This window comes from Rattus rattus, chromosome 6 (assembly GCF_011064425.1).
Source record: "Rattus rattus isolate New Zealand chromosome 6, Rrattus_CSIRO_v1, whole genome shotgun sequence".
Classification (NCBI taxonomy): Eukaryota; Metazoa; Chordata; class Mammalia; order Rodentia; family Muridae; genus Rattus; species Rattus rattus.
In genome coordinates this window covers 25,859,295-25,885,407 of record NC_046159.1, presented here as the reverse complement: position 1 = coordinate 25,885,407, position 26,113 = coordinate 25,859,295, and the positions used below count along the sequence as shown (strand labels likewise).

The 26,113-nt window shown below is 44.6% G+C and overlaps 1 protein-coding gene across 4 annotated transcripts in view; it reads left to right on the top strand.

Moving 5' to 3' along the window:
* Bcl2l13 (BCL2 like 13) overlaps positions 1 to 25,695 on the top strand; it is a 43,520-nt gene extending 17,825 nt beyond the window's left edge. The window contains exons 4-6 of one of the 4 annotated variants that reach the window (XM_032905761.1): positions 3,977 to 4,046; positions 8,982 to 9,125; positions 24,487 to 25,695. In XM_032905761.1, the coding sequence (XP_032761652.1) occupies positions 3,977 to 4,046; positions 8,982 to 9,125; positions 24,487 to 25,200 (928 nt within the window). In that variant the 3' untranslated portion in view covers positions 25,201 to 25,695. Of the gene's footprint in view, positions 1 to 3,976; positions 4,047 to 8,981; positions 9,126 to 24,486 lie in introns of those variants that run through there. The other 3 variants (XM_032905763.1, XM_032905765.1, XM_032905764.1) reach the window with 3 other exon arrangements.
* The last annotated feature ends 418 nt before the right edge of the window (positions 25,696 to 26,113 follow it).

Sequence of the window (26,113 nt, the reverse complement as noted above, 5' to 3'; positions counted from 1 at the left end):
GAGCCATTGCCCTGTCCCAGTCGCTCTTTGCTTCTGTCCCGTGTAGTGTTCACCTGTGTCTAGATATAATGTCTAGAGTTTGTGTCTAGTGTGTGATTAGCTTACCATGGTATTTTAGATGTCTGAATTTAGAATTGTAGCTCTGTCGTAGACATCCTTTGGAAGTGCCCATCTGTCTGTGAGTAGCTTCTGTACTCCCACAGCCGGTTCCTTCCAACTCTGGCCCTCGCCATAAGAACACTACAATTGAGAAGCCAGTGAAAAAATGCAAACGTGCCAACATAGAACCTCTTCATTTAGGATAGGTTCAAAGGTCAGCTCCCTAATGTTTCAGTGAGAGTCATTAAGGAATTACTAACGAATTACACAATTAGTATGAGTTGATAAAAATGGGTCACTTAGGAGGAAATTTTTTCCTCACCAATCGCTGTTGCAGTCAGGACCTTCCTTACTCTCAGGTCCAATCACTGTTGCAGTAAGTTCGTTCCTTACTCTCATGCAGTCAGGGTTTATAGTTGGCCATGTTTTTTCATATTTCTGCATATGTTGGTAAAGTGAGCATATATAAAATTCATAATTATACTCAGGGAAATGAAAAACCGTAGTTGAATTTTCTACCTTAGACACACGCTTTAAGCTTGTTAGAAGTGTAGAAAGGACAATCTGAGTGTCCAGGAAATAAAACTTAGGCAGGAACTTTTGCGGCATGGCTTCCTAAAGTGTTCGGCAGAGCTGCTGTTCCTGATCTCCATGTGCCCTGAGGAGTGAAAGGTGGATGGAGCAGGGTTCATTAAGAGTCTCTGTCCTTAAATATTCATATATTGTATATGTTGAGATTACAAATTTAAAAGTTCTATTTTCTTTGTCTTTTTTGAGTCAGGGTCTCATTTGATTCCAGGCTTGGCCAAATTTACAGAGATCCGAGTACTGATTAAAGGCATGTGTCACCCCCATGCCTGGCGTTTAAGATTGATTGATTGATTGATTGATTGATTGATTGATTTTTTGGTTCTTTTTTTCGGAGCTGGGGACCGAACCCAGGGCCTTGCGCTTCCTAGGCAAGCGCTCTACCACTGAGCTAAATCCCCAACCCCTTAAGATTTATTTTTATGTACATGTATGTTGATGTCCAGAAGGTTGGAAGAAAGCACTGAGATCCCTGGACCATGAGTGACAGGCCCCAGGACCGGTGCTTGGGAACTGAACAGGAACAGGAAGTGCTCTTAGTTTGATCCCTTCAGCCCCCTTTATGCGAGTCATTTCGTCCTTCATATGTCAGTTTCTTCATTTGTTACTTGTAGTTTGGCTGTGATATCACCCACTCTCCAGAACAGAATGGTATGACTTCAGTTTTTCAGACAGGGTCTCTTACTGTGGAGTCTTAGCTGGCCTGGAACTCAGATTCGTCTTGCCTCTGCCTTTCCAAGTGATAGGGTAAAGGTTTGCGCATCGTGCCCTGAGTTTGTTTTTACTTTAAGACAAACCTGATTTAGTTGAATATTTACCTTTTCCAAACTCTGAATAGTGATAATTATTTTCGAAGTTGGTCGTGTAGCAAGTAAAATTTGTTCAGAAGTTTACTTTTGAAAATTTTAAGCTCTGATGTTAATGCCTTGGAAACAATGCAGTTTCTTAAATTCTTTATATGAAATACCTTTGATTGCTAAAGGTACCCCCTTCTTCTCTGCTATATTCTAAGACCTCATAGGGGGAAGGCTGGTTAGTCAACTGCTTGCTTCTCTATGTATTAAAATATGAACGTTTTAACCTGCTATCTGTTTGTGTGCATGTATGTGTTTACATATAATATTTTAAATCCTGTTTGATTCTGAAGGATGATGAAGTGTGTAGGCAGCCAGACTCCCTGTATGGACTTCAGTGACCCACAGCAGCACCACACAGTTAGGGAAGGGAGGAAGGAAAGGGCCTGATAGCCACCGTGAAGCTTCAGGGAGACATAGGTAGGTGGGTGGTACAGGAGCTGGTGAAGTCTGAGCTTTACAGGATTCTCATGTAATCCCAAATCCCCAAATCCTAAAGCTCAAGACTTATAAAGGAACCCAGGCACTAATGAGGCTGTGGTGTCACTGGGCAGAAGCCTGGTGTGGGACCCTCTCTCCGCAGCACTGTAGCAGTGGGGTGATGCTGGCCTGTGCCTGAATGTCCTGTGTCATCAGAACTGTTCCTGAGGTCATCACAGCAGTGCTGTTCAGTAGATACAGTGCATGTCACATGAAGATGAAACATGACGTTTATGAAAATTTTAATGTCTTAAATCAGTATAGTCAAATATTTTAAAAACCAGAAAATTATTAGTGAGATATTTCACATTCTTTTATTCTTACTGACTCTTTGAAATCTAGCGTGTGTTAATATTTTAAGCATAATAGCCACATGGCACTTTTTTTTACCTATGTGTGGCATCTGAACATTTTTGCGGCATATATCAAAATCTTGGCTGAGTCCTTGAATACTTGAAATGGAAGTAATGTGCTGTTGGGGCCAGATCCAGCTGGGTGTTTGCCAGGCCTGGTTTTAGGATATGCAGTCTCTTAGCTTCCTCTAACACAGGCTTCCTAAGTGATACTATGTGAAGTAATGTAAAACATCAGTAGTAAACATACAGCCTCACATGCAGGCCATTGCTAAGTGGTAGTTGTTGCTGCTCTTAGGCATTCACCAGCTAAAGAAATCACTCTAGAGTAATCAGAACAGGAAATGCTTTTGGAATTGGAGTTTTTAAACCTATTAAAAAAAACCCAAGTATCCTCCCACTTTTTAGATTCCTTTTTATCTATTTGTGTTGTTTTTGAGGCAGAGTCTCTCCATTACTCTGGCTGCCTGCGTTTACCATGTAGACCAGCCTGGCCTTGAAATCTCAGAGTTCTGCCTGTCTCTGCCTCTTCCACTCAAAAAATACCAAATCTGTTACTACTTTACTCCAAATGAGAGGGATAATTTTATTTTCTAAGATGTTGTTGCCTTCACATTATTTGGTACTATGTTTTTTTAATTTGATTTAAATTTATAAAAAAAAATAGCAGTGCTTAAAGTTTTCAACAAATGTCAGTGAGATGTGGTTTCTTACAGTAACTTAGGGCTTGGTCTGATTAGGACTAATGTGCAGGTGATGAGACATATTCACTTTTCTGCACACCATGTTACTTTATCTGTTTTTGTATTTTGAGATAGGCTCTTGCTGTATAGCCCTAACCAGTTTGGCATTCACTGTGTAGCTCAGGCTAGCCTATAACTCAGCTCCTTGAGTGTTCAGATAGGCGTGGGTCTCTAGGCCTGGCCTCTTCCAGGATTTTATATTAGACTCCAAGTAAGAAAGAGGGCAGCACTTATTATGTTTCTGTTTCCCCCTCTCTATGGCCTTAGTTTTAAAAAGTCTTTCACGACCTATCTATTCGTTTTTAACGTTTATACCTTTTCCCCCTCTGGTTTTTTGAGTCAGGGTTTCTCTGTGTAACCCTGACTGTTTTGGAACTCATTCTGTAGACCAGGCTGGCCTTGGACTCAGAGATCTGCCTGCCTCTGCTTCCTGAGTGCTGGCATTACAGATGTTCCATACCACTCCAGGCTTAGACTTTTGACTAAAAAAAAAAAAAAGGACTGGATTGTGTTTTCATTTAACTGAGATAAGTTTTACATGATTCTGTATCTGTAATTCAGGCATTTATCTACAATGTAGAAGTCCTATCAGATAAATGCCGAGTAATTAAGAAATGGTGGCTAGGATACACATTTATCTTCTATGCTACAATGACCTCCCCAGCAATACAGAGAATGTTTTGGGAAGAAACAACACATACCAAATAGTAAAAGCCACATCTTAGTGGGGAAAAGCAATCTGTTGAACTATCTCTGTCATGTTAGCGAAAAGTTCAGCCACACAATAATGTCTGCATATTTATTCATCTGAAATTTTAGTCCTTTTTTGTAACACAGACTTTTAACAAAATGTCCACAGGCCAGTGACATATGAGGCATATCGTGAATGTACAGTGGAGACTGCAGTCCACGCCAGCGGATGGAATAAGGTATTAACCACATTATCTTTGCTCTTACAAAATCTTAGTGCTAATAATCAAGTATAGAAGGACTTGTTAGCTCGCACAGCATCGAACTGTTTGCACTGACTTATGCATAAATCCAAACTCTGTTAAGGGGATCGCTCTCCTTTATTTCTAATGAGATGCTGCGTGGTTTTACAGCGTGTCTCAAAGTGTGTGCTCTGTAGTGTGCTGTTCTCTTTTCCCTGCTCCCTGAGTTTCCCATTGTTTCTCTCTTCCTCTGTATTAACATGACATTTGTCTCCAGGTATGTGAGTTAACATGTCTTGGAGAAGAATGGGATGTTCATCTAATAGATCACCTCTTCTGGTTCTTTTAAAGGTTTCATACCATTGTGTTTCATAGTTCATATAGTAGTGCATCTCATGTCATACCCCATTTAATCATTCCAAACTCTCCTTTGAAGAACATACAGTGCATTGTATTACCCTATTTTGGGCCCGGAAAGGGGTAGGATATCCTGTTGCCCTAGTATGGAACCCGGGATTTTGTGCAGGCCACTACTACTAATGAACAAAACCCCCCAGCACAACGGGCTTTTGTTTTAGTATTTATTTACTTAAGCTGATGACTAGTCAGGAAAGGGTTAAGTAACTTGTGTAGGATCTCTTGATTAGCTTTCCACCGTGTCATGTGATTATCCGCTGTCTTATACTGTGTCTCCTGGCTGCAGAAATGTAGCCTGTTTCCTGAGTCGGTTCCACTCCATCCATCCCTGCATCTTTCCTTGGTGGAAGTCTAATGATCCCCAGTGTCCCAGGGTCTCCACTGCAACGGAGGCTTCACTTTTACATCTCACACAGTAGCTTCAGGAAGACGTTGACCAAGAGTTCATGAGCTCTCAATCTTGTCTTCCATGCCTGCAAAGCCATGGATGCTGCTGCCAGCTCAGGATGGAGCCTGGCCCCTTGGACCAGATACAGCACCGTGTGTGCCAAGGCCATTGCTTCTGAGCAGGGAGCCCCTTAAACTGTGTTCTTAGTTCAAGCTCTCTTTTCAAACAAATGAGCCTTTTCATAAATTGGTGCCTTGAATTTAAGGGGTCCTGCCCTCCAGGGCAGAGCAGGACGTTTGTCTTTAAGAATTACAGCTTCTGGGATGGAGAGATGACTCAGAGCATGTGACTGTTCTTCCACAGGTCCTGAGTTCAGTTCCCAGCAACCACATGGTGGCCCAGCCATCCGTAATGAGATCTGATACCCTCTTCTGGTGTGTCTGAAGTCAGACAGTGTCCTCACATTCATAAAACAAATATATAAATTAAAAAAAGAGAGAGAATTACAACTTCTCTTCCACACACTTTACATTTGTTTGTTTTTTTTATTGCCAAACTGCACATTTTTTTAAAATGTCTTTCTGCCCCATCTATCAGTGAATTAAGTAAATATATGAATAAAGGCAGGGCAATAGAAGTCATCCTCTCTGGTGCTGAAAGTTTCTTAGACATTCTGTTATAAGAATTCCTAAGGAAAATATATTCCATATGCAGAATCTCTTGTCCCACAAGGAGATTACTCTGAATAAAAAATTAAGAGACAAGTATTTCTTTTAACATTAAAAAGGAAAAGAAATGTAGAGTACTAAGCAGTAATTGGGTTTTAGACTATGTAGAGTACCGATGGGGTATAGATGAGTTGTAGAAGTAACTTCTGTTGTGTTTGCTTTCCGAAACAGCATTTTATTTAGCCCAGGCTAACTCTGTGGCCAGGGGTGAGATTGAACTTCTAAGCTTCCAGTTATTAACATGTAATCTTCCAGTTTAGAAGCTTGAACCACGGCCATCTAGTTTTATGTGTTGCTTCCTGCATGCTAAGCAAATACTCTACCAGCTGAGTGACGTTCTTCCCCTCCTTAGGAGAGCTCTTGATGCTTCTCGTGTAGGGAAGTGAGTTTAAGTGTATAGACATAGTCTACACTGTGCTTAAGAGCTAGCGCTCCTAAACTGGCAGAGCGATGTGCTATGGGTGCCAGCAGTTGGGAGGTAAAGGCAAGGAATCAGGAGTTCAGGACTGTCCTCACTATGTAATGGTCTATGGGCCAGCCTAGGCTACATGAGACCTATCTCAAACAAAGCGAAGAAATGCAGGTTCATTAAGAAAAGTTTTTTAGGGGTTGGGGATTTGGCTCAGTGGTAGAGCGCTTACCTAGCAACCGCAAGGCCCTGGGTTTGGTCCCCAGCTCCGGAAAAAAAAAAAAAGTTTTTTAGATGAGTAAGCCTGGTGTGGTCTCATTTAATAACTATCACAAGCGTGTGTGTGGGTGCATATGTAATCCTAATACTTGGGAGGTGTAAGTAGGAAGATGAGTAGTTTAAAGTGAGCCTCAGCTGCACGAGATCCCCTCTTAAGCAAAACAAGACAGCAGAGTGGCTCAGTGGTAAGAGTGCTTTCTCCCTAGCTGATGACTGGGTTTGACCTGGGACCCACATGGTGGGAGGAGAGAATGGACTCTTCAGCATTGCCCTCTGACCTGCACATACGCGGTACAATATGCTCCTCCCCAATCAATAAATGCATGTACTTTTAAAAAATCAGAATAGCACGAGGGATGAAAGGAGAGGATATGATTCCTGTCTGCTAAGATATGACTCAAGAATGTCAGCTAGTCCCATAAAATGAAGCGTCTGTATTCTGGTTACTGCCGTTCAAGATTAGCTAGGGTGGCAACGAAAACTCAGATCAGGAAGCAGCGGAGCGAGCTGGGTGAAGAGCAGATAGATTACTCACAGACTGACGCTTTGGTGAATAGAGGGGCTGTGATCAGAGCTGACAGTGACGGAGCGGAAGAGGTTCTCACACTTACACTCATTTATTATGTATGAAATGACATTGCTGTTTTTGGTACATATGCAAGGGGTAATTTGTAACAGATGAAAGGAAATGCTATTTTATGTAGTGGCTCATAAAGTAAATAAGCTAAGATGTTTGCAGTTCATTTCCAGATAGATAATGTGAAGTTAAGCATGCCTGGCCTCAAAGTGCTACACGTTTATGGAGTGTTATAGAGAATTTGACTGCTTTGCAGTGTAGACGTGTGAGGCCTTTGAAGGTGAGATGGTTTGAGTTTGCAACACTGATTCCCAAGCCGTCCTTCACCAGCTCCTGCTCAGGGCACAGTACTGGGGCTGGATAGACAGTCATTTTGGTTTTGTTTTAAACAGCCCGGTGTGTTTTTATGTGAACGCCTATCTTACTCTTGTCATAGCCCTTTGCCCATGAGTGGTAAGAAAGGCTTTATATATTTTAGGCCTGGAGTTCTTTGAGAATGTCAAAAATGAAGATGTGTGTTGCATTCTTCCACTCAGACTTCAAAGTAAATTCCCTGAAGTAAAAGCTAAAGGATTTAGTGTGAAGCGTGGACTCACTTTAAAGTTGTTTTCTTTTGAGGAAATACTTTGTCATTCCATTATTTCCTTGATAAGTGAGCACCAAGGAACTGAAATTGGATTATTTCCATGTGCATTCCTTCTTAGGTCATGGACAGACTTTGATGTTTGAGACAAGAGCCTGCGTGCAGATGGCTACCTGACCGTAGCTTCTTTGCCTTCTCCCTCCTTTCTCTTTTCCCCTTCTCCTCTCTGTCTCTGGCTTTCTAAGTTGTGAACCAGGGCCTCCGGTACTCTGCGTCTTCAGCCCTTTGGGTTTGCTGCTGCTGCTGCTGCTGTTTGTTTTGAAAGGAAGCTGTCTCAGTCAGGGTTTACTGCTGTGAGCAGACACCATGACCGAGGCAAGGCTTAGAAAGGACAACATTTCATTGGGGCTGGCTTATAGGTTCAGAGGTTCAATCCATTATCATCACTGTGGGGCAGCATCCAGGCGAGCATGGTGCAGGAGGAGCTGAGAGTTCTACATCTTCATCTGAAGGCTGCTAGCAGAAGACTGACTTCCAGGCAGCTAGGATGCCCATGGCCACAGTGACACACCTACTCCAACAGGGCCACACACCAAATAGTGCCACTCCCTTGGTCAAGCATATTCAAACCACGATAGAAGGAATAGCTAGCTGGTTTCTGTTGTGAGTTACTATTTTAAGTATTGAGCCACAGGGTTACTAAGCATAATTTATAGTGCCTCTCCTCGTATTTGACTTTCAGTGACTTTCATAAGGTAGCTCCTAACTAGAAAAGGTATTATTTTGCCATGTGTGATCCCTCAGCTGTAACCTCAGCTCTCAGCAGACAGAGGCAAAAGGAGAGCCACACGTGGGAAACCTCACTCATAGACAACAGCCATGAAGTCCTTGTTTTCAAATGGATGAGAAAGCACTTGATCCCAATTGGGAGGCAGAGGCGGGAGGATCTCTGAGTTTGATGTGGGCCTGCTCTACAGAGTGAGTGCCAGGACATCCAGGCTTACGCAGAGAAACCCTATCTTGAAAAATGGTACAGAAATACTGGAATCAAAGATGAGACCTTTCCTTCACACTGCCCTCAGTCCCCTAGTTCCTTAAGCGAGTGCCTCACTAGTTTGGTGTATATTTTTCCCTGAGACACTGTAAGTCCTATATTTGTATGTGCATATGTATGTGCGTGTTGACTTACATTTTGGTAATGGGTATGTAAACAGTCTAGTTCTTTTTAACAGCTGGGGCAGCTACAGTTTTTAGATTTGTTTTTGTTGAATTGCTTTTAGTAGTTTTTCATTATAATTAATTATTGTGTGAATTTCTGTGTATTATGTTTGCACATGGTTATTTTTATATAGTCACTTTTACTGCCCCCTCTTATATGGAATTCACATATAATAGCCTGAAAAATTCTAGCAGGAGTCGATGTTTTATAAACATAGTGAGAATGAAATAGCCATGATGGTGTGCCTGCATTAAAAATTTCTCCGCTTGAACATAAAACCCATTGTAAGAATTTCAATTTATGTTTTTTATGTTTTTATCTTTGCATTAAAGATTTTGGTGCCTCTAGTTTTGCTACAACAAATGCTTTTGGAATTGGCACGGCGTGGTCAAGAGCCTTTGAGTACGCTGCTACAGTTTGGTGTGATGTATCTGGAGGAGCACGGAGCAGAGTTCATCATTCAGCAAGGTGGCTGGGTAAGGCTACTTACAATTTTCTTTCTTTAGAATAATTAAGCCTATGTTTAAAAGTTTTAAATAGTTTTTTTATTTGCTGGGGGATCAAACTTATGTTCTTGTTCAGGACAGGTAAGTATCCTACTGATGACTTGTGTCCTAGCCCAGGCCTTTAGTGTTTAGCTTTTTAATGGTGTAGGTCTAGTCAGTACTGCATGACAAGCAAAAAAGGCCGCTCATACCATTTTAAATTGCTAGGGTTTTACTTAAGTAGATTGGTATGTGGTGCTTTTAAATAGTTGTTAGTCAAGAAATATTTCATGCTAACAACAACAAAAAACTGAAATAACTGAGACAAAGACTGTCAGTGCCTGCGGTGGCACCAGGTGTTGGATCCTGAGACACCTGGTGTGCAGGAATTGAACTCTGGTTCTCTGGAAGACAAGTGCATGCATTTAGCCAGGCCATTTCTCCAGCACAGATTTTTCTGAACTGCTAAAATTATGACATATATATCCTTAGACAGTAATAATTTTGCCTTGGATTTTGTGAATAGCATCATTACTCGATGTGGGCCTGTGTACTGGAGGCTCTCCAGGGAGATCTCTGGCCTGGGCAGGTGCGAGGCCTCAGGCAAAGGGCAGAGAATGCGAGCAGGGAGGGGAATTGTCTTTGCCACTTCCGCTTCTGCCTCCGCTGCTGCAGCTGCCTCCACCTCCACCTCCACCTCCGCCGGGGAACTTCTGGCAGCTTCTTAGGGAGAGCAGATCTCTTCCTCAGGCGTGGTTACAGCTCTCATGACAGAAGCTCTCAGAGACAGAAGCAAGCTCTCAGGCTCTGTCCCTTCTGGACAGGATCCTTATGTACAGTTTGGGGGTGGGTCAGATCTGACAGTAGGTACTTCCTACTGGTTTGGCCTGAGAGCTTGGGATACCATACCTTATGTGGGAGGGCTTGGGGTGCTACTCCTGTGTGACTGAGGCCACAAACCTCTCTACAGGCGACTGTGGAGGGGCTGTAGCTACGTGACAGGCCTGGTGCCCAGGAACAGGCGAAATGCCTACTGTCCCCTCAGGGTTTCCCGGGGTGTCGAGCCTTAGCTCAACTGAGAACCAGGCTACCTTTCACAGCCTACTGTGAAACAACTCCCCCTTTTCTTTTATAAGGGAGAGGTTCATCAGAATAACTGTCCCTGTGTTGGGAACAGCTTGATGCTGAACCAAGACCTGATTGGTAGTGACCTTAGCAATGCTACTCATCTGCTGCTTTAGAAACTGAATTAGACAGGGGGTCAGGAGAGGCAAGGCTCCAGTGGCTAGTACAAGGGCCAAGGAGGGGAAGAACCCAAGCTATCGGGGTTAGAGTACCAAGGGGAAGGGGTGTTGGGAGCATAGCACCAGGAGGTTTCTCCCGAGCTTTTAGCACGCTGAGAATTTATATATCTCGTTCTACCAGCCCAGATTCATAGACATAGAAGCAACAAGTTATGATTTTTTTATAACTTGTGTGGTTCACTCAATGCTATGGTTGTCATTCCTTAGCCTTTATCATTTTCCCTTCACTTCTCCAGTGATCCCTTTTAGCTAGCTTCCTTCCTCCATGAAAAAAAAAAAAAAAGCAAGTTTTAAAGCACAGTTGGAGTTTCTTTAATCTCAGCACTCAGGAGGCAGAAGCAAGTGAATCTTTGAGTTTGTGACCAGCCTGGTCTACAGAGTGACACCAGAGCTATGCAGAGAAACCTGGTCTCAAAAACACACATGCAAGGGTGTGGGAGCGGTTAGAGGCTGGAGATGGTCTTTGAACTGCTTGCTGTGCAAACATGATGACCCAGACTTGATCCCTAGAACCCAATAATAAAATCAGGCATGGGAGTGTACACTTGTGCTCCCAGCACTGCAGAGGCAGAGACAGGAAGGTCCCTGGGCTTCTTGGCCAGCCTGGCCAAGCCAGCAAGTCCCAGGGACAGACAGCTGTCCTGAGGGTCAACGCTGCAGGATAAGTTCTCACGTTATTTACCTGTAGTCCAGTCGGTGGGTATTTCCATTTTACTATTAGACGCACTGCTGTCTGAGCGTTCTTATATATGCACATTTCTTTGTCTATCATTCTTTTTTGAGACAGGATTTCTCTGCATTACCCTGGCTGTCTGGAACTCACTGTATTAGACCATGCTGGCCTTAAACTCAGACATCTGGGGCTAAAGGTGCTGGGACACATGGCACATGGACATTTCTGAGTTTTTTTTTTTTTTTTTTTTTTTTTTTTTGAGCTGGGGACCCAACCCAGGGCCTTGCGCCCCTAGGCAAGCGCCTACCACTGAGCTAAATCCCCAACCCCTCATTTCTGAGGTTTTATATGTGGAAGTAGAATTTCTGAGTCATGGTGTAGCTGTGTTTTTTTGTTTGTTTTTTGGAGATAGGGTCTTCTTATGTCTCAGGCTATCCTTGACTCTGTTTAGCTAAAGATGGCCTTGAACACCTGACCCTTTTGCCACCTCTCCCTCCTTGAGTGATGATGGGATTGCACATGTCTGCCTCCATGCCTAGTGTATGTGGTGCTAGGGATTGAACCCAGCTTCGTGCATGCTAGGTGAACACCTGCCAACCTAGTTACCTCCCGAGTCCTGGGCATGCTTCAGTTCATGAAACAGTGCCCAGCGTTTTAGAGAGCTCTATTAGCAGTATATGAGTTTTTATGACGCTTATCTTCCCTAGTACTTAATATTGACAGATTTCTAAGTTTTGTGTTTTTGTTTTTTAACAGTTTGCTAAAATTAGATTTTAATTTAAAGTTTGTTTGTTTAGAGACAGGGTTTCACTGCATAGCCCCGTGTGTCCTGGAACTGTGTAGACTAGGCTGGGATCGAACTCATAGACATCTGACCACCTCTGCCTCCCGAGTGCTGGAATTAAATGCAAGCACTCAGCTACTTTTAAGCTTTTAATAAAGTTGCAAAAATAATGAATTACCATGTAGTCTTTACCCAGTTCCCTCTATTATAAGTATCTTAGTTAGGGTTTCTATTGCTGTGATAGGCACTGTGACCAAAAGCATGGGGAGGAAAGGGTTTATTTCAGCTCACAGGCCATTGAGGGAAACTGAAGCAGGAAAGATGGTCACTGGCCGGTTCTCCATGGCTTGCTCAGTCTGCTTTAAAGATTTATTTATTTATTTTATGTATGTGAGCACACTGTCGCTGTCCTCAGACACACCAGAAAAGGGCATCAGATCCCATTACAGATGGTTGTGAGCCACCATGTGGTTGCTGGGAATTGAACTCAGGACCTCTGGAAGAGCAGTCAGTACTCTTTTTTTTTCTTTTTTTCGGAGCTGGGGACCGAACCCAGGGCCTTTCCTAGGCAAGCGCTCTACCACTGAGCTAAATAAATCCCCAACCCCCAGTCAGTACTCTTAACCTCTGAGCCATCTCTCTAGCCCCTCAGTCTGCTTTCTTATAGTCCTCGGGGCCAGCTGCCCAAGGGTGGCACTGCCACCATGAGCTGGGTCTTCCCAGTCAGTCCTTCACCAAGGAAACGCACCACAGGCTTGCCCACAGGCCAGTCTGACAGAGGCGATCGGTCCTTCATCTGAGATTAGATTTACTTCTGTCTAGGTGAAGAAAACCATCCAGTGCAGTGACATCTTGTGCAGCTGTGATCCTTTGTCAAGGCTGAAAATTGATTTGTATAGTCGAACTCCAGACTCTAGGTGGATAGCAGCTTTTTCCTGTGCTAGGATCTGTCTGGGACACTGTTACATTTGAACCTGTGTTAGTTTTTCATTACTCATGAGCATAGATCGTTGATGGTGGACTGCAGTCAGACCTCAGTCTTTTTCCTGTTTGTGGCTCTTTGTGTTTCTTCTGTATTAGTCAGTTAGCATCACTGCATTCTACCTTAATTAATTAACCCCTTCTTGCTTGCTTTTTTTTTTTTTTTGCCTTAGTTTCACAGTGTGGCTTTTGCATGTAACCTGCATCAACTTTCTTGTTGCCGAGCCAGGTGACAGGTGTCTCCTAAAATACTGTGTGTCAGAAGCTCAAAAAGAAACAGCACTTTAAAATTGTCAGTTAGGAAAAGAATCCATTCCAGGATTTTCTAAATTTGTTGTGCATATGGTTCTGAGGAAGGATGCAGAACTGTCTACTTGAACCAGATATGACAGGGCATTCAACACTCAGGATGCTGAGGCAGGAGGATTGCTGGGAGTTCAAGGCCACCTACATAGTACATAGTACCAGGCTTGCTACATAATAAAACTCTACCCCGACCCCCCCAAATAAATAAACTCGTATTTAATCAGACCACTCTGCCAGGTGGTGGCAGCACATGCCTTTAATCCCAGCGCTGAGAGACAGAGGCGGGTGGATCTCTGTGAGTTCAAGGCCAGGGTTACACAGAGAAACCCTGTCTCAAAAAGAAAACGTTTTAGAAAGAATTTTAGACTTAAGTACCAGCACAGCTTCGGAAGCTGCGTGCATGCTGCCTGTGAGAATCACTGGAAACTTAAAGCTGAGGAAAGAAAGGAAAGGGAGGGGGAGGACTGAGAGGAGAACCAGTGTCTTCCCTGATAGGCACAAGGTGGCGCTTCCCTGCACAGGTGCCCTCCCACCGTTGCTTTGGGGATTGGGTGGGGTGTGGAGGAGAGTTTCTAGAAGCTAGTCTGCTGCAGTGGCATGGAACAACGAGATCTACTCAAACGGGAGAGAAAACAAGGGCCAGGGTCCAGGGTTGTCTTCTGACCACCATGTGCATGCATTCACACACACTAATGCACACACATGCATAATACAGAGAGAGAGAACACACACATACACGCACGCGCGCGCACACACACGCAAACAAATTTAAGAAAACTTTAACAGGGGTTGGGGATTTAGCTCAGTGGTAGAGCACTTGCCTAGCAAGCGCAAGGCCCTGGGTTCGGTCCCCAGCTCCGGAAAAAAAAAAAAAGAAAACTTTAACAAACACAAACAATGAGGCACTGAAACCATCGGCCCATGATCCCAGTACTGTGAGTGTGGAGGCAAGCAGAGCAGGAGTCGAAGGCCAGCTTTGTGGGCATAGCTGACTCAGAGCTGGCTTGTGGGCTACAAGAGACACTGACACAAAAAATGATGACAATATAAGTAAAAATCAGGTACTAGTTCCCTTTTTCTTCTTTAATTCTTTGAAAATTTCATATAATTGTTTTGATTACATTCTCCCACCCCCACTGTGCTCCTCTTCTCCCAGATCCACCCCTCACTTTCCTATCTCCAAATTCATGTCTTTTCTTTTTTTTGTTTTTTTGTTTTTTTTTAAATTTTTTTTTTTTTCTTTTTTTCGGAGCTGGGGACCGAACCCAGAGCCTTGTGCTCGCTAGGCAAGCGATCTACCGCTGAGCTAAATCCCCAACCCCTAAAATTTTTTTAAGACTTTATTACAGATGGTTGTGAGCCACCATGTGGTTGCTGGGATTTGAACTCAGGACCTCTGGAAGAGCAGTCAGTGCTCTTAACCACTGAGCCATCTCTCCAGCCCCCGTCTTTTGTTTTTTTTTTAACATATAACCCATCAAGTCCAATTTGTGCTGCCCATTTACTACTGGGCGGGGTGTGGGACCATATGCTGAAGTGTGATTGACCTACCAGGATCTACACCCTTAAAGACAAAAGCCATTAGCTCCATAGCTCCTCAGTTAGGAGTGGGTGCTCCTGAACCTGTTTCTTTGTGCAAGAATGTTGACTGGCCTGAGGTTGTGTACTGGTCGCTTACTGATTGGTGCACCTATGTCCTGTGACACAAGATGTCAGCATTAAGCACCTTTAAGGCACTTGATGTTACTCATTGAATTGACCGCTCTTAATGCCACTCTAACCCAACCCTGGTGGCACAGATAAAAAAATAATCTAAAAAAATAATCTTAGTACTTTGGGAGGGAGAAGCAGGATAATTGTTAGTTTGAGGCCACCTGGGCTGCACAGTGAGTTCCAGGCAAGCTTAACTACATAGTGAGAAAAAAAGAAAGAGAAAACCCAGGAAATTTCCATTTTTGTAAATGGTAAGCTAGGTGTGTCTCTAAGCGTTCCTATGGCTCCTGTTTCCTCATTGTTAAGTGTGACTTGTATTTGGCCTGTACCAGTGAGGGCAAGAAGAGCTGTGCTATGACTGAGTCACACAGGTGCCTTCTCCCTCTGCTCTCACTGGTCTCTTTCCTTGGGCTGTTACATTTCGAGCTTCTGTTTCCGAGGGCAGTCGTTCAAGGCTACTGTGGCAGGGCCTTTGACTTCTCTGTTGTCATGTACTAAACTAAAAAGGTTCAGTTTTAGATTATGAAGAAAAATTATTGTAAACTCGCATCTAAAGTCTTAAATTTTTGAATGATATTAATCTTTTATGTTTCCTGATTTGAAGATTGTTCTTACAGTTTTAAAGAGTAGCAGCTACGAAAAGGATTATTTGTTTTTACTCTAGACTAAGGATTCTCTTGGAAGCATTTAGGGTAAGGGCTTCTTACAACAGTTTCATGCTATGAACGTTGATCTTAAACTAAATAGGTGGTTGCAACTAAGTCAGCTTACTTTAAGTTCTGGGGACTCTGTGTAGGTATGGGTGGTCATTATATTGGGTTCTTTGTTGAGCCCTATCCCCCTCTTCAGTGTTAGAGATGAAAATCCGAGCCTCCGTATGTACTGGGCAAGAGCTCTTTGCCTCTTGGCTGCAGTCCCATCCCAGAGCTGGGTCCTGAGATATGCTCATTGGGTCTTGGCATCATATTACATGAACATTAACTTCTGGAGGGTCTTTCCATCACTGTCTTCTTCTTATTTTAGGTTAGAAGGGGGTGAAGAGCATTTGGGTGTCAGTGTCCTGTTTCTATCTTATAGGCTGAATATATGGAATACGGTGTGTGTAAGGTCTGAGGATAAAAGGTAAAGGTTTATTGGCACAGCTGAGCGGACATACTTGCCTGGATGGATTTACCAATGAGGATGGGCTGTGGAATTCTGTCCACCCACCCTCAGATGGAAAATGAAACCCATAAGCACTTAGATCAGCAGCCATGACACAAAAGGTGAAATTAACATCAAGCCGGCCAAATACTGTGTAACTGGTGTGAGAGAAAAACCACAAAAATCTTGAAACAAATTAAACTCAGCATTAGACATCAGGAAGCAGTATACAATTTTAACTAATCTATTTGTTTGTCTCTTGTAGACAAGCTGGCCTTGAACTTGCTATATAGCTGAACTCCTTGAAGCTAGACTTGAACTGGTTCTCCTTTCTCTTCTCCAGATGGAGTCACAGCGCTGCGCCACCACACTTGGTTTCTGTAGTGCATTCCCAACCCCCACTGAGTCTCTCAATACCTGGCTAGGCCAGTTCTCCTTAGTCCCCATCTCCTAAGCTGAGTGACGCTTCTTTACATGTGTTTAAACATACTTTATCTCCATATTTAGTTTCCTATATTTTTTTTGTGTCTGTTTGCTTGAAGAAGGATAACCTGTTTTCTCTACTTCTGGCCATAAGCTTTTGAGTTGAGGCACTGTGACATAGTGGAAAAAGAAACTGGACTTCAACTGGCCTTAAGCAGAGGGTCAAGTGTGCGACTGATGCCTTGTTAGGAACAAGCTTAGGTGATGGCGATGGTTCTAGAACTGCTTTGAGTGTTAACTCTGCTCTGCTGAGCTTAGGTGCCCAGAGCAGTGTCTGTATGGACAGGCCCCCAGCGCGAAGAGCTCTTTTTTTTTTTTAGATGGGGTGGTGGGCTATAAAGGGTGGCCTGGAACTTACTGTGTAGCCTAAGATGGCCTCCAACTTACAGCAATCCTCCTGTCTCAGACTCTTAAGTGCTGAGACTACAAAGGTGAGCTCTTTTGCTTGGCCCTTCTTTCAGGAGTCACATAAGGGCGGTGAGATGGTTGGGTATTTACCTGAGGCTGATCCCTGGAACCCATGTGGTAGGAGAGAACCCTCTGACCTTCACACAATCTCCATGGGTTACAAGTTTTAGAGAAAAAAAGAAAATTGTAAAAGAATATAAAACACTTGGTAAATTTTTACTAAACTGGCATGTCTCAGTACAAATGAGTTGTAAGGTAAGGGGGTCTGAAAGCAAAGTCACATTGTCAGCTCCCTAGCTGTGTGCACGGACGTGCTGCTGGGACGTCTAAGATGGAGGGAAGGCCCTCTAAGAGGAACAGTGCCTCTTGTCACATCTCCTGTTAGTTTTGCTTGGATTGTTAAAGTAATGAGGGGTTTGTAGCTCGCTAGTACAGTTCCTTCTTGGCCTGTGTGAGGCTTGGGGCCCATTCCCAGCACCACACAAACACCAACTATAACAACAGCATTTTACAGCAGAACCTATTTCAGAGTGTTAACGTTCCGCTTATGAAAGTTCCAGTTCAATAAACTTAGAGCCCCAGCGGTTTCTTTTAGAGCATTAAAATGCCTACCTGTTTAGACTCTTGATTCTGTTTTTGTTTCTCTCTCTGTCTCTGTCTCTGTCTCTGTCTCTTTCTCTCTTTCTCTTTTTGTTTTTTTCAAGACAGGGTTTCTTTGTGTAATAGCCCTGGCTGTCCTGGACTCACTTTGTAGGCCAGGCTGGCCTCAAACTCAACAGAGATCCACCTGTCCCTGGAGCCCTGGGACTAAAGGTGTGTGTCACCACACCTAGCCTCTGGTTTGTTTTTGTTCTTTTTTTCTTCTTAAATCAGTTTTTCTTGTTAGAATATCTTGCCTTCCTTCCTTCCTTCCTTCCTTCCTTCCTTCCTTCCTTCCTTCCTTCCTTCCTGTAAAAGATTATTATATATAAGTACACCGTAGCTGTCTTCAGACACACCAGAAGAGGGCATCAGATCTCATTACAGAGGGTTGTGAGTCACCATGTGGTTGCTGGGATTTGAACTCAGATCTTCTGGAAGAGCAGTCAGTGCTCTTAACCGCTGAGACATCTCCCTAGCCTGTGTCTTGTTTCTCATAGTGCAGATAAGCAACTTATTGATAGTTCATATTATTTATTTTATTTTTAATTTTTGATTTTGAAGCAAGGTCTCTAGCCTTGACTGGCCTGGAACTCAACAGCCTCTGGTTCCCAAGTGCTGAAGTGCCAGGGTTAAAGGTGTGCACCTCCCCACCCTCAACCCCAACCCACTTGAGCATTGATATCCATGAACACCTGGGCAGAGATTTGGGAGTTTAGCATAGCTTACAGGGGCTGTGGATGTGGAGCTGTAGAGAGCCTAGAACATGGGTGAGGACAGATAGGGCTACAGGATGGCTCTAGGATGTAGTTTAGGGACAAGTGCTTGGCTGATGTAAAGAAAACCCTGGGTTCCATCCCTAGTACTACAAGAGAGGAGGGTGTGGGAAGGCTGGACTCTAAGAGTAGAGAGGAAGGCTTTCTTCCTCTCTGAAAGACCCCCGGAGTGGGGAGACCCTCACTCAAGTCTCGGGATGACGCAACCCCCCAAGAACTCACACAAGACCGTCCTTGTTGTAATTACATGAGGTTTATTGATAGCAACCAGTGCACTGGGGTCGAGACTTGTATCCCACACAGGGGCAGTGGAGTTCGACCCCGAGAGGCTGGGAGAAGAGGTATTTAAAGGGAGAAACCACAACCTGAGGGGGCAGGGATGGCGTCATAGAATAACAGTGAAAAATCACAAGGAAGAACTCTCTGTCTCCCAAGATTGTTTCCTAGGAGAAGCTGTCTCTTACTTCTCAGATTGTTTAACTTCATGGTCTGCTAGTTCCTAGGAGAAGTTGTTTCCTGCTTCTCAAAATTGTTCTCTAAGATTTATGGTCAGCTAGTTTCTGGGAGAAAGCTGTTGAGCTGGACAATGTAATTATCCATTCTATAGCCCTAGGAGAGGCTTCTTGGAACATACAGTTCTGGGGCCTAACCTGTTTTCTTTTTTTTTCTGCTCTAAACTTTGTGTCTAGGGGGGCAACTTTAAAACTTTTATCTTTCACTCTACATTAAAAATTATATTAGTTTCAGAGGGAAGCATGGCCATGCTCAGGAACGATAATGTGTCATCTAAATATTGTATGGTCTTGCCCTCTTGGCTTTTTAACTGGAAGAGTCAGATAGTTAGCAGCACTAAATTTTATAACATTGAACTGAACCTTACTTATCTGGTAGACAATGCATTAGAGTCGGGTTTTCTGCCCTGGGTTATGATGACTGTAAGAGGGGCTGTAATGGAGGCAGAGTTGGTTTCCTAAGGGAACTCTGGGCTTTGTTAGAGTAGCAGTGAGGGCTAGCATATTCTGAGCGGACACAGTGATACCCAGACAGACATGACTGACATCTTACTTTCCATTAATCGGTGTCTTTCCTCTTGTGTGTGTTTGTGGCACTGGGCATGAATTCAGGACCTTTTTAAGTACAAAAGCTTCTGCCTGTCCCCATTCTACATTCCACATCCCCAGCACCCTTTTCTTTTTGGAGACAGGATCTCAAAAAGACTAGCTATTCCAGCCATTCAACTCTAGCTTTTTTTTTTTTTTTCCCAGAGCTGGGGACCGAACCCAGGGCCTTGCGCTTTCTTGGCAAGCGCTCTACCATTGAGCTAAATCCCCAACTCCCAACTCTAGCCTTTTTTTATCCTCCTGCCCCAGCTCATGGCTGGGATGAGCATATGCCACCACACCTGCTAAGATGGTGCTTTTTATTTCCAGACTAGCTGATAGTCACGCAGGAGTCATTGCATTAGTTCTGTTGAGAGAGAAGTGGTGGGGCCCACCAAGATGGCTCAGCTGGTAGGGGGCATCTGCTACAAAGCCTGCTGACCCAAGTTCCATCCCTAGAACCCACACAGTGGAAGAAGAGTACCAACTCCAGCAAATTGTCCTCTGACCTCCATGCACATGGCATGCTGTCCACGCCCAATTAACAAATAGTGTAAAACAGTTCTTAAGGAAATAGGGCTCACTTTATTAGAGTAATAGCAGAAAATGTTCGAGAAAGAAAAACTTGTATTTAGATATATTACGATACATTTAGAAGCTGTGCCTGGGGTTTTACACCTTAAATTCTAACACTTGGAGACAGCAGGCAGACCTGTGAGGTCCAAACCAGCCTACTCTGCATAGCCAGTCCCAGGCCAGCCAGGGCCACATGTGTGAGAGTCCGGGGGGGCGGGGGAGTGGGAGGAGAAACATTTAGGTGGAGTAAGGATGGTGTACACCAGGACCCTAACACCTAGGAAACTTAGGAAGCAGAGGTGGTTGTCTCACACCCAAGGTCAGCCTGGGCTGTGTGGTCCAGGCCTTTTTAGGCTAAGGAGCAAATCTCTGTCCTAAAAAACAGACAAACAGAAAACCAGCTGAGTGAGAGTGCTGGTGGTGCATACCTTTAAGGGTCCAGGTGGTGGATCTCTGAGTCTGAGGCCAGCCTGGTCTACAGAGCATATTCCAGGACAGCCAGGGCTACACAGAGAAACTTTGTCTCAAAAAACAACAGAAAACAAAACAGACAGACAGACAAAATCCAACAAAACAGTCAGACTTTGTGACACAGCCTGCATTTCCAGCCCTCAGGAGGCAGAGGAAGAGGAAGTGCAGGGCCAGAAAGATGGCTCCGTGGCTAGAGGAGCTACTGCAGAGACCTGAGTTGAATCCTTAGAAGTCACATGGTGGAATGAGAGGCCTGTATTCATGGAGATCGATTGTCCTCCATGATACATATGCTTGGTGGTGGTGTGGCAGGGGTCGGTGCACAGGGACACACACACACACATACACACACACACACACACACACACACACACACACACACACACACTCCGCATGCACATATGCACGCGGTAAGTACATAATTTGAAAATTAGTTTAAATCTAGTGGTATGAGTTTTCAGCCAGCCAGGGTCACATAGATACTGTCACAAAAAGTGAAAAAAAAATTGAAAGGCCATTTTTAAGGCATATTTTGTTTGTTTATGTGTATGACTGTTTTGCATCCATATATTTTTGTTTGTCATGTATGTGCCTAGTGCCTGAGGAGGCTAGAAGAGAGGGTGTAGTATCTTCTGGAACTATAGTTACAGGTGGTTTTGAGCTGCCATGTGGGTACTGGGAATTGACCCCTGGTTCTCTGGAAGAGCAGCCAGTGCTCTGAACTGAACCATCTCCATCCCATTCAGCTACATAGTGAGTTCAAAGCTGCCCGTGCTGCATAAAACCTTTTCTTAACAACAACAACAACAACAAAAAGCGTCACACTAGGAATACATTGAGATTGATGTTGTACTCAGGGGCATCGAGATGCTGAGCTGAGAGAGGAAAGAGATGAGGTAGAATTAGTGCTTTCTTCACTATTGTGCCTTCTGCCACTGAGGTAGTTGGTTGTAAAGGGCTTTTTGTTAGCATTCATTATTAATGAAGTCCGGAAATGTTGCTGGGTTTTATATTACAGTCATGCTAATGGAGGCCTAATGAATTTGAAAGTGTTCCCACTGGAGTTGATCTGGGGAGGCCTCTTTTGGTCCAGCAGGATTTGAAGCTGGGAAAAGAATCCATGTGAATAATGGTGCTAAGGGGGGGGGGTTGTCCTTTGAAGCTTAATGATCACACTGTGGGCTCTGAGGTGCATGCTGCCCACCCAGGTCTACCTGGCATTTATGATTCTCTGCATTCCATATTCTCCCTCCCACTTCCCCCCTCCCCCAGACACAGAAAGGGGGAGTGGAAGGAGGAAAACTGTGGTTGGGGCGTATAAGGGAAGAATCTATTTTCAAAAGAAAGGAAAGGAGAAGAAAATTGATCATGAAAATCCTTGCTTAACTTTTACATTTTTTAAAAGAATTTTGCATCTTGTGAGTATGGGTGTTTTGTCTGCATACCACATGTCTGCCTGCAAGAAGAGGGTGTCAAAGCCCCTGACCTGGAGTTAGGGATGGGTGTGAGCCGCCATGTGAGTGCTTGGAATTGAACCTGAGTCCTTAACTCCTCAGTCACCTCTGCAGCCCAGGTTTGCACTTTCTAAATCTAATTGTATGTGTATGGGTGCTTTATCTTCATTTGTATCTGTGTGCTACTTTATGCCTGGTGCCTTCAGGAGTCAGAAGATGGCATTGGATCCTCTGGACTGGCAGACAATTGTGAACTGCCATGTGGGTGCTAGGATTTGAACTCAGGACTTTTCCAAGAGCAGTCAGTGCTCTTAACCACTAAGCCAGCCCTCCGGCCCCTTGCTCAGTTTCCATGTCCTATACCCGATCACAGCAGCTAGTAAAGGTCTCCATCTCTTTTCTTTCTGAACTGAACCAACACCTCCCCAAATCTAAGGGGACCCACTTCTCTTCTGCATACTTCCAGTGGTTCAGGTTCAGAGGAAGGTCCGGAAGGCTAGGCTCCTCTTCAGAAGCTCCTCCTAATGACGTCGATGACACTGTTATTGTTTGCTTCTGAGAGAGAGTCTCACAAGGCAGCCCAGAGCAATCACTCACAGGTCGCAGGTGTGCCATCACAGTGTACTTCCGAGAAGCCTCTCTGTAGAGCCTAGTGGTCCCTCCAGTTTTCCTGTATAGTATTGTGTATTGTTTAGAAATTAATGTGTAATCATTGTTTATTATATACCTGTTTCCTTATATACCATTGTTTTGTTAGTTTCTTGGTTTGGTTGGGTTTTTTTATTTTTTTCGAGACAGGATTTTTCTGTGTATCCCTGACTTTATTAGAACTCACTCTGTAGACCAGGTTGGCCTCAAACTCGCAGAGCTTTGCCTGCCTCTGTCTCCCCAGTGCTGGGATTAAAAGTGTGCTCCACCACCTGGTGTGATTTTTAAAAATTTTTGTCGTCTGCATACACATGACACAGCGTGCAATGTGGGAGTCAAGAAAGGAGAAAGGTCCTCTCCTCCCTTCACATGGATTCTGGAGTCCGCTCAGGCAAGCTGTCCTGAGTATCAGTGTGTCTGCTCACTGGTCTGACCCGGGAGTGTCTCACTATGAAGTTCTGGGTTGCCATAACTCACAGTGTAGACCTCACACTCACAGAGATCTGCCTGCGTCTGCCTCCTGAGTACCCCAGTACCCGCAGTCAAGGGGGTGTGCTACCTGCATGGCTTTCCTTAGTTCTCCATGCTGCCTTCGTTGTCATTCCAGCTTAGTTAGGAGGAAACTGAAATCTGCAGTGCAGGCGGGACATCCACTTTCCAGTGCACAGTGCTGTTCTCAGACTGGAACTCACAAATTTTGTTTTAAAGACTACACATGTCCCCTCTGCTCATCCCATCTCCCTGTGGAGGCTGGGGCAGCTCCTCATCATGGCAGGCACAGTAGTCAAATAAGTTTGCTTTGCTTTGCTTGTGATTGGGTCTTGCTGTGTTTTCCAGGCTGGAGTGCTGGGATGCAGACATACACCACTGCTAAAGACATACACCCTGCTAAAGGCAGTAGAGGTGTTACGCTGTGAACCTCAAAAACTTGTATTCATTTATTTTGTATGTATGGGTGTGGAGGTCAAACACCCATACATACATAGTTTTCTCCTACCCTGAGGCCTCTGGGGATCGAACTCAAGTCATAAGGCTTGGCAGCAAGCACCTCTGTTTGCTTAGCCATGTAGGTGGCCCAGAGTATTATGGAAAGCAGATGTCTGATCCTACTTTTCACTTGAAAGATCTCAGTGAGAAGCCATTCGCTATAGAATAAAGTCCTTATTTCTAGCTGTCAGTCACACTGAACTTCCTCCTCCTGTACACGTGCAGAGTAAGCAGTTAGCTCTTCCCTGCTGTCCTTTGTAGCTCTGTGCTGTGGCTGGTGTGCTCCTTCCTGAAGGCCATCCCTGGCACCATTCATGATTTTCTGTATCTGCCTTCTCCTCACGCCCAGAGATCCATTGTCTAAGCCCGCACTGACATACTCGGTCATGGCAAGGCACTCCCTAGGGATCCCTGCAAGAATGCAAGATCTCATTTCATTCTCTCTGCTGTCTTGGCTGTATTTGATGCACACTGAATATCAATTTATACCTTTTAGTTTCAAGAAAACTAAAATTTTAAATTAAAAATGCCATCTTTTAGCAGGCTATGGTGACACAGGTCTGATATCAGCACTTGGAAGGCTGAGGCGAGGTGACAGAAGTATGAGACTGTTTGGGGAAAGAAAAATTAATCATAATATATTGTATGGGAAATCTTTTTTCAATTAAAAAAATGTTTAAGGAGGGGTGTTGAGATCAAACCCAGTAGAAGCAGCTTTTGTTAAAGAAAAAGTAAACCTCTTTTCCACATTTACCTTCAGATGGGTACATTCTGTTCCGAAACTGTAGCGGTCCAGACAGTGTATTTACTTCTGAAACTTATGTTAGACAAGAATTGTTTTTCCTAGGCTGACAAATTTTAAAGTATTAATGAGTCTTTGTGTGGATTCTCCCTCTTCTGTTTTAGGGCACTGTCTTTAGTCTTGAGTCTGAGGAGGAGGAATTCCCTGGAATCATTGCAGAAGATAGCAATGACATTTATATACTGCCCAGTGACAACTCCGGACAAGTTAGTCCCCCTGAGTCTCCCACAGTGACAACGTCTTGGCAGTCAGAGAGCCTGCCTGTCTCACTGTCTGCCAGCCAGAGCTGGCACACAGAGAGCCTCCCGGTGTCCCTCGGGCCTGAGTCCTGGCAGCAGATTGCAATGGATCCTGAAGAAGTGAAGAGCCTAGATAGCAGCGGGGCTGGAGAGAAGAGTGAGAACAATTCCTCTAACTCTGACATCGTGCATGTGGAGAAGGAGGAGGTACCAGAGGAGGCCTTCCCGGGAGCCACTGCTCCCTTGCTCCCACAGGTCACTCCCATGGAAGCCTCAGAAATGATGAGAGTTGAGAAAACCAGCCCCACTCCGTCTGTGTTTGTGGAGCTTGGTGAGGAAGATCTGGAAGTTGTAACAGTGAGACCCGATGCTGTGGAGAGGGTGGAAGGGGCCGCTCAGCTGAGCGAGGAGAGATCTGGGAGGAGGAAAAAGAGCCACACTGGGGAGGCCATCGCTGCCAGGGGGGCAAAGAGTGGCCTGCCTACCGAGGGCAAGGCTGTACTGCTCTTTGGAGGGGCCGCTGCGGTGGCTCTCCTGGCTGTGGCAGTTGGAGTTGCACTGGCTTTAAGGAAGAAGTAACAGTCTGTTCAGACGAGAGACAAGACAGACAGACCTGCGGCTTTAGTTGTATTCACTGGGACTTAGACTGCCAGCAACTGACTGGACGTTACAGGACACTGGGGGAGCTGGACTTTCTGCTCAGCGTGGCAATGGCTTGAGACAGTGTTCACATTGGCCTGGTTGTCATTTTAAGGGCCTTGGCTCATGCTAGATTCAGAAGGGCAAGAGAGAAGTTCCCATCTACAACAGGTTAGTGAACTTGGGCACCGTTGGCCTTTCAGTAATTCCGTGTAGGAGGCCGCCCTGTGCATTACGTAATGATCGGCAACATCCCTGCCTTCTACCCACTAGATGCCACTGGACCCCACTCACGGTGACGGTAGCCAAAAATGTCTCCTACATTGCCAAATGTCCCCTGTGGACAAAGTCATCTCCCTTTTGAGGGCCACTGCTTTAAGGGATAGGGTTCAATTAGGAGAATTGAGGAGGAACCTGCAGCTGGGATGGCCAGCTGTTCATCCTGTTGCAGCTGGGGCTGCCAGATGTTCATCCTGTTGCGGTTTCTCAGGACAGTGAGCTGACTGTGCGTGCAGCTGTTTTTTTCTGGTCCCCATTCTGTAGCGTGAGGTGCTCTCCCACCGCACTGCCATCTGCGTGAGCAGCACAGTGTCTCACCCTGTACTACTTTCACACTCAAGTTCCTGAAGCTCCCCACGGCTCCGTCTTTCAAAGATCCTTTAGGGACCTGTTAATTGATAAATACCCAGTCCAGGTGTGGTGGCATCTGCCTGTAGTCCCAGCATTTATGAAGCAGAGACAGAGATGAACCCAAGTTCAAAGCTAGCCTAGTACACACTGTCCCAAGAAAAGGATAACTGCACTGACGCTCTGTAGGAGACTGAGGGTTCCCAGCCTGATTGCCAGGGCAGGG